This window comes from Protobothrops mucrosquamatus, unplaced genomic scaffold, assembly GCF_001527695.2.
Source record: "Protobothrops mucrosquamatus isolate PMUCROS unplaced genomic scaffold, P.Mucros_1.0 scaffold1526, whole genome shotgun sequence".
NCBI classification, from domain to species: domain Eukaryota; kingdom Metazoa; phylum Chordata; class Lepidosauria; order Squamata; family Viperidae; genus Protobothrops; species Protobothrops mucrosquamatus.
In genome coordinates, this window is record NW_015387698.1 from 7,159 (window position 1) to 15,258 (window position 8,100).

The 8,100-nt window shown below is 43.4% G+C and overlaps 1 protein-coding gene across 1 annotated transcript in view; it reads right to left on the bottom strand.

Moving 5' to 3' along the window:
• NOL8 (nucleolar protein 8) overlaps nucleotides 1-3,438 on the bottom strand; it is a gene marked incomplete at its 3' end in the record, with an annotated part of 10,444 nt that extends 7,006 nt beyond the window's left edge. Inside the window, 5 exon segments of the mRNA XM_029285336.1 lie at nucleotides 304-372; nucleotides 620-767; nucleotides 1,969-2,047; nucleotides 2,954-3,016; nucleotides 3,253-3,438. Of these exon segments, the coding sequence (XP_029141169.1) occupies nucleotides 304-372; nucleotides 620-767; nucleotides 1,969-2,047; nucleotides 2,954-3,016; nucleotides 3,253-3,391 (498 nt within the window).
• Nucleotides 3,439-8,100: the final 4,662 nt, after the last annotated feature.

Consider the following 8,100-nt stretch of genomic DNA (forward strand, 5'->3'; position numbering starts at 1 on the left):
TTCTTGAATCATTGCAGTTGATGGGATTCTTTGACATGACTATTTTCTTCAATAAATATTAATTATCTGTCATTTTTTATTTCTTATCAACTTCATGGTAAATCTAATGATTAATTCCTGCAAGTGGAGTGAAATTCAACAGAACTATTAATGCCTTTTTATAAATTTCCACTGCCACTCAACAGATATTTCAATTGATTATACTTGTCTGGTATTTTTTTTCTTACATGATAATGCACCTGAAATACTACTGTTTAGCGAATAATAAGAATTGGGACAGTAAAAACTTGCAGAAAAGGATATTTTGCTTTTGTGTTGATCTTTCAGGTGAAGGATAGGTAAAACTCTGCCGAATTTACTAACCACCCAGTCCTATTAAAACAAATAAAATATGGTAAGTATTATTTGGGGAGATGTTCGCAATAACTTTTACAAAACTGTTTGCAAACAACTTTCAAAGTTTGCAATAACGTTGAAAAAAAAACTTTATAAAAAGAAAGTATTTAAGCAATGTAGCAATTTTAAATATTTTTTTTAAACTAAGCAATAACATTTTGAATTTAGCCCATTAGTGTGAAGGAACAATATATTGCATCTCTTTCCCATATCTTTATTATACCTTATGATTTGGTATTTCTGTTCCTGGTACTGCTTTCACACAGAAATCTACAACTCCAGATTTCTTCAGAGATTCTTGAATATCTGTCATACCATTATAATTTGTCTTTTCCTTTGTCACACTAGCCTCTTGGCGCTCCCGTGCTAGTCTGTATAACAGAACAGGATTGCAGTTTAGTACTAATTAAACAGAGAGAGAAAGCAAAACAAAATGAGTGAAAAGTCCTTTCATATTTCCATGGTAATCCCTTCCACTTTACAACATTACAACTTGTCTTAGGAGTGGATAGGAGGTAGATTGGGACCTACTGCCTGTGATTTGTGAAAATTACCAAGACCTTCTGTCTTCCATAATTGTAACAATTGTAACAATAAGAGTTGTGTCAATTCACAATAAAGCTCACTTCAATTTGCATCCCCTAAATGAGTTTGCTAAAAATAAAATAGATTTCTTTGGGAACAAAGTGCAAGTTTAAGTCCACAATTAGAAAGGAGAAAGATTTTCTCTATTCTCTATTCTCAAGTCATAGTGCAGGGGTGTCAAACTCAATTTCACTGAGGCCTGCATCAGCATTGCGGTTGCCCTGGGGGGGGCGGGGTGTGTGGCCAGAGTGGGTGGGCGTGGATGGAGTGGGTGTGGCCTACTGGATGGGCGAGGCCAGTTCTACATCATTCGCATCAAGAGTGCCTATGGGGGCCTGGGCAGGAGTGGGACAGATCTGAGGGTCTCTGGCAGAAGGGGGTGGAACCGGGGCAAGTGCCAAGGCATGGTCCACCAGGGCAAGTGCCAAGATGGCCACCACAAAATTGTACATTGGCTCCTGGCTGGCCTGGGCCAGGACCAAGGCAGCGGGGGCCGTTCCCTCGCTGTTTTCAGGATGGCTTTACGGGCCACATGAAACCACTTCGCGGGCCGCATCTGGCCCCCGGACCTTGTGTTTGACATGTCTATTATAGTGTATATTTTCCACTGTATTTTTACAAACAGGTTCTATTGATAGCAATAATATTCCAAATTGATCATTTCCTTCCCTTTCTCACTCTATGTAACAGGCTCTACTTTGAAGCAGTCCTTTGTTTCTGCAGCATTCATATTTGCTATCAAGTTTTCACTGCCAGTGTGAGAAGTACCGTTCACGTTAAATATCTCCAGTGTCACTCATACAACATTCGCTATATTTTTCTAATGTTTTGTTAAAACCCATTGTAAAATCTAACATCATACTGAGAACTTTAAACAGACAAGCAAGTCTCCTCTTCTATTCTTCAGTTTCTTCAGTTTATTTGCTCACATGTGTGCAGAACTCAATGGTTTTCACCAGAAACTGTATACAATATGCTAAGTACTACCTGTGTAAAAAGCTCTCTTTTGCTAATTCGATTTGCAGTGTCCCTCCTTTCCATTTCGTCTTATTTAAAACCGATACACCTTTAAAGACAAAAAAAAATACCAAATGGTTATTCTGCTCATTATTAAAAAATTATAAACCACAAGTTCTAGGATGTATCAAAGAGAAGAACAAACACCAGTGTGGTATAGCAGTCATTTGGGAAATATGGTGCTAGATTCAATCTCATGGAATATTTTCTCCTTTGGAGAATGGGAAAAGAGAATGCCTATCATGATAACTCAGTCAACAAAAACGAAGACAATATTTCAGATTTTGAAGGACAACTGTTTAAGCATGCTTGGAAAGCTGATATCCATAAAGAATGCATTAGTGAGGAGTAGGGTGGAACATGACCACATAAGAAGACATGCAGGTAAAATATTGGAGATGGTGCAGCAAACAGTGTGTTAGAACAACGGTCTCTAACCTTTGCAGCTTGGCAGCCTTGTGGGGGGGGGGAGAGGAGAACTGGGCTGCACAATTGGCAGGCTGGTGTGCATGTGTGTGCAGCTTGACTTGTGCAAGTTGAGCTGCACACACATTTGCACGTGCGCCATCCTGCTGTTTGCACAAGTCGATCTGCATGCATGTGCCTGCCGCTTGAAAGGTCCAGTTGCGAATAGGCCATGGCCTGGTACGGGGGGGCCATGGCCCGCGGGCTGGGGACCCCTGTATTAGAAGGTTATTTGAAAGGTATGTGTATGAGATTGTCCTGCCCTTATCAATAGGCCCCCCAAAAATACAGAAATGTTTAAGGTGACTTGTTGCTAAAACTAAAGATAAATAACCTACTGATTAAAAGTTCAACAATACAACTAAAGAATATTGGTTATGAACTTCATCAGACTTCTTCTGTTTACAGATTTCAGTACGATTAACCAGTTTTGGTACAGATAATGATATACACAAGAACCAAAAACAGCATTCACAGTTTGTGTACTTACATTTTTTAAGTGCTTTTTCTGAAAGGAGGATGTTAAGGTATGCAAATGTTTTGGTAGGGTTCCCTGTTTAAAAATAACAATCTGATTATTCAAAAAAGAAAAAACAAACTGATTTTCAAATTGTTTAAAATAAATAAGTGATCACTGCCAAAAGGAAAACAAAAAAATAAGTAACAGTAGAATTGAGCATAGATTTTTCTTAGCAATATATCTGATCAATAGAGTTTATTCCTGACTGCAGCCTAGAGCTGCCATTACAAAGTAGATGAAATTATTTTTAGGCAATTTTAAAGTATTACCATGCTCATCCTTCCGGCTAATGATTTCAGTCTCTGTAACATTTCCAAACTTGCTAAATCTTTCATACAGTTCATCTTCAGAAACTGAATGGCCAAGTCCTCCAATGTATAGTCTTCTAACGAATGAGATTTGTTCCATATTCAAAAATTCAACAAATGTCCAAGGTATTGTCCTTGCAGCTACAACTTTTCTGTAAAATGACAAGTGCATAATAATAACAAAATATTTTGAACAATGTTAAGAATTACTGTGATACAAAAAAACTTCAGAGCAGTCCAATTCATAGTTTTGTAAGATCCTCACTTTAATATTTGTTGTTTTGATAATTTTCTAAACCTTAGCTATCTGTTAACAATAAATATGACACTCTGTGTTATAAACAACATTATTGATGATATAGCCCTGTTGCATCACTTTTGCACTACATTACACATTAACCATAAATCAATGCTATACACAGTGCTTTTTTTCTAAAAAAAAAAAAGGTGCCAGAACTCACACACATCATACAACTTGCCTTGCCTACCCGACAAGGTTCCATCCAAAAAAGGTGCCGGAACTCCGTTCTGGGTGTTCTATGACAAAAAAAGCCCTGGCTATACATATAAACAGAAAGAGCCTCAAACAAAATACCAGCTTGCCCACCCCTCCTTTGTGTGACCAGGAAGAGAAGAAAACTCCATTCAACATTCAGAATTGCTTTAACAGATTTAGTTTACTGTTATGAATGAACTATATATAGGTTTTGGAACTTAAGTTAAAATAATGGAAACAAAACAGGAAAGAGGAGACATGCCCGAAGGACAGCCACAATTCAAGATAAGAAGAGGGAGGCTGGAACATTAAAAGAATAATTTTAGATGATCATTCACATAAACAGAATAAATAAATTGGCTCTTTTTAATATCTTGCAAGATATCATGTTGCTTTTATTTGGTTGTAAGTCACCTGGAGTCGTCTTTGGGAGAGATGGGCAGCACACAGATTTATAAATAAATAAAATAAAAAGCATCCTAGTCTTGAAGCAGAATTCTAAACAGTAATTAGCTCAACCTATTCAAATCTTCAACAGTTTAAAATTTTAGCAGAAGTCATCAATAAGGGGTGCGTATTGGTGCTCTCTGAGCTTGCTTATTTTCTTGCAGACGTTTCATTACCCAAATCATCAGGACTGATGATGTTTCCTAGTTTGGGTAATGAAATGTCTGCAAGAAAACAAGTAAACTCAGAGAGCACTAAGGACCCTTCATGTCAACCCAGAGCTACAAAAATTCTCCTTTAGAAGTCATCAACCTTGCTCTGAAGCACACCTTTTCAAAACTGAGCCCATCAGGTTTTAAAATCGTCAGAAAGTCCACAGCAAGTGTTTTTGAGGCTGTAGCCCAGACATGTCAAACACAAGGCCCGGGGGCTGGATGCGGCCCGCAAAGTGGTTTCATGTGGCCTGCGAAGCCATCCTGGAAACAGTGAGGGAACAGCCCCCACTGCCTTGGCCCTGGCCCAGGCTGGCCAGGAGCCAATGTACAATTTTGTGGTGGCCATCTATGCTGAAATGCATTCAGTCTTAGCTCCACAAGGCCATCTGGAAACAGCGAGGAACCAGCCCTTGCTGCGTCGGCCCCGCCCTCTGATTGCATGCTGGGGAGGTGTCACCCTTTGTGAGGAATGAAGAAATGCACCATCGCCTGGAAGTGGCCAGCAAATGGCCCTCGCTTACTTCACATATTCGGCTTGATGGGCTCTTGGCACTGTGAGGAGAGCGCCCCGCTGCCTGCCGAAACCGGGCAGGCTGGGAGCTGGGCGGCCTCGCACTTGTTTTTAGATGTGCCGCCCAGCGCAGCCTCTCGGTGCTGTGAGACCCCGCTGCCTGCCGATACCGGGCAGGCTGGGGACTGGGTGGCATTGCGCTTTTTTGGATTTGCGCTGCCCGGCGCAGCCTCTCGGCGCTGTGAAGAAAGCACTCCGCTGCCTGCTGAAACTAGGCAGGCTGGGGGTTGGGCGGCATCAGGCTTCTTTTCAGATTTGCACCGCCTGGTTCAGCCTTTTGGCGCTGTGAGGAGAGCACCTTGCTGCCTGCCGAAACTGGGTAGGCTGGGGGCTGGGCGGCATTGCGCAGGTAACGATGACTCTCATGCTGCTCATGGCAACCTCTCCCCCAGAGCCCACCAAGCCAGATATGTGAAGTGGCCATGTGCTGGCCACTTCCAGGCGATGGGGCATTTCTTCATTGCTCACGAAGGGTGATACCTCCCCAGCTACGTTTCTTGCCTGCTTTTCTCCCTCCATCTCAAATATTTTCCCACCACTCTGTACTTAGGAAAGAAGGAAGGAAAGAAGGAAAGAAGAAGAGGGAGGGTCTGAGGGAAGTCCTGCCTTAGTCCTGCCCTGCTGCCCTTTCACCATCCCCTTGCCTCCTCCTCCTGGCCTATCCTGGGGGGTATCCCATCCTATTGCTAAGGAAGCTTTGGATACAAAGCCAGGTCTCCTCCCATGGAGAGGGAATGGGCCTCCCTCTGACTTTGCCCTTGTATGAATAATGAGCAACCTGGCTAAGGAGAGCAAGCACAGCAGCAGCAGCCTTGAGGAGGAGGTAAGTGCAGCTGGTCGCCCCCTTGGGGAAGTGGGACTGGGCTTGGTGCCACAAGTGCTCAAGGGCCAAGCTGGGCATTTGACTTCTGCTGCCCAGGGCTCCGGGCATCCTGCACCACCATCCAGCCCTCCCCTTGCATGGCCTGAGAGGAACAGTGAGGCTCTTCCAGTGGACCATGCCTTGGCACTTGCCGTGGTCCCATCCCCTTCTGCCAGAGACCCTCAGATCTGTCCCACTCCTGCCCAGGCCCCCACAGGCACCCTTGATGCGAATGATGTAAAGCTGGCCATACCCACCCAATAGGCCACACCTATTACATCCATGCCCACCCAGTAGGCCGCACCCACCCTGCCCCAGGGGAATCACAATGCTGATGCGACCTTCAATGAAATTGAGTTTGACACCCCTGCTGTAGCCTCAACCTCAACCAGACAGAAGCCTGCTGATGCTGCCTTTATAAGCTGGAACGACCTCACTCGGGCTATATAAAAACCCACCTTTTAAATTTAAAACTCTCCAAGTTATCTATTTGCATTGGGCTACCAGATCCGAACTGTAAAGATCCGGACGACTCTGAGGTGGCAGCACAGAAGAGAAATAGTGCACCCTCTCGCTGCTGCTCTCTAGCGGTCGCCGTGTTTTTGCATTTCAGATCTGGTAACCTTACCTTGCATTTGGTCGGGGAGCCATGTCTGAACACCACGAGGGAAACTGGGCACTAACCCAGCATAGTAACTCACCACTAAAAGTATCGGACATACTGGGGGGTAAAAAAACCACGTCCAGCCACCGCCACCCCGCACTTAGAGACGCGCCACCTCGGAACCGCTCGCGATCCAGCGCGGCGTCCAGCGTGGTCACAACTGTTGCTCGTCGCCTGCTTTCCCCCCATACCACTTCCGCCACACTAACTGGGGAATTCTGGGAGTTGAAGTCCATCTATCTTAATATCGCCAAGATTGAGAAACATTCGCTTAACGTATCGTAAATGTCTATTCTCCCGAAAAAGACGCAAGTCAGGGAGCCTTTGAAGTGCTAATACACAGCGGCGATAAATTCAGTTAGGCGCGATACGTTTCTCCACCCAACCCGGAGTCTAATCTGTACAATCGTGTGGCTATGTGAGCAGCTTTATATTTTTAAGCGGAAGTTCACATTTTAAGTCACTCTTCAATATTTTGAAGCTCTATGTTCTCCTTTTCGTAGTCGGATCCTTCCCCGGCACAGTTGGATCGAACTATCGGATGAAGCTAAAACGGGAGAGATGAAGTGGAGAAAAGAGTTTGTAGGCACATTATTCTGCGCTGCAGAAATGTTTTTTTTTGCCGAGTAGTATGAAATTTAATGTAAAGTGACCCAGAAAGGAGAAGACCTACAACCGGTTCAGTATCGAAGCCTCTTTTGTCTTTCTCCGTCTCTTCTTCCCCCCCCCCGTATTCTGCAGAATGGCAGCGCCCGAGACAGCTTTCTCTGGCGGGTCCTTCGAAACGGCGCAGGGGCTACTTAGGTGTGGCTTTCGGTTAGTTTGATCGGCGGGCTAACGAAGACTATCAGCGGGATCTGACCCGGGCAAGGTAGTCTGTGAGCATATCGCGCTAGGGATTGTTTTGCTTCTAGGACTTTCTTCACACAATACGGAGATCTAGGAGTGTTCTTCCCTTCCTCCTCTTTCCCCTAAACTCCCAACTGTTTCTTCCTGAGGATCCCCGAGATTAGGCGACTAGGCTACTGGCATCACATCTCGGACTGTTTGCTTGTCTGCTTGTCAAAACTGGCCACCAGTTGGAAGCCGTGGTCCAGCAAACACAGACTGCCCTACTGAATTAGGAGTGTAATTTTCTGGAACTATATATGTAACTATATATGCTGGTAACAATTTTAGGCTTGTAAAAATGAACGTGAGCAGACAGATACAACATGTAGGTCCTAAATTTGCTTCAGGCAAAACTATCTTGCATTATATTTTAATTGAATCACCCTTTTGCTTCTGGAATCTAGGCGCATGGAGTGTTACAATTCATATTTTAATCCCCACATTAATGATTTGCTACAATCCTTAGAATTATGTTGTTATAATTTAAGTGATATTTCAAGGATAGCTTTCCACAACATCTTCCAAGAAAGCAAATAATAATGTTTCTTTATTTTCAGCAAACTGATGGATACAAACTGAAATCTTTAAGTTAGGCAACTTATTTTTTCTCCCTTTTTCCTAACTGTTGTATTTATATTAGTTTTTTTTTCTTTTTAGGAAGAT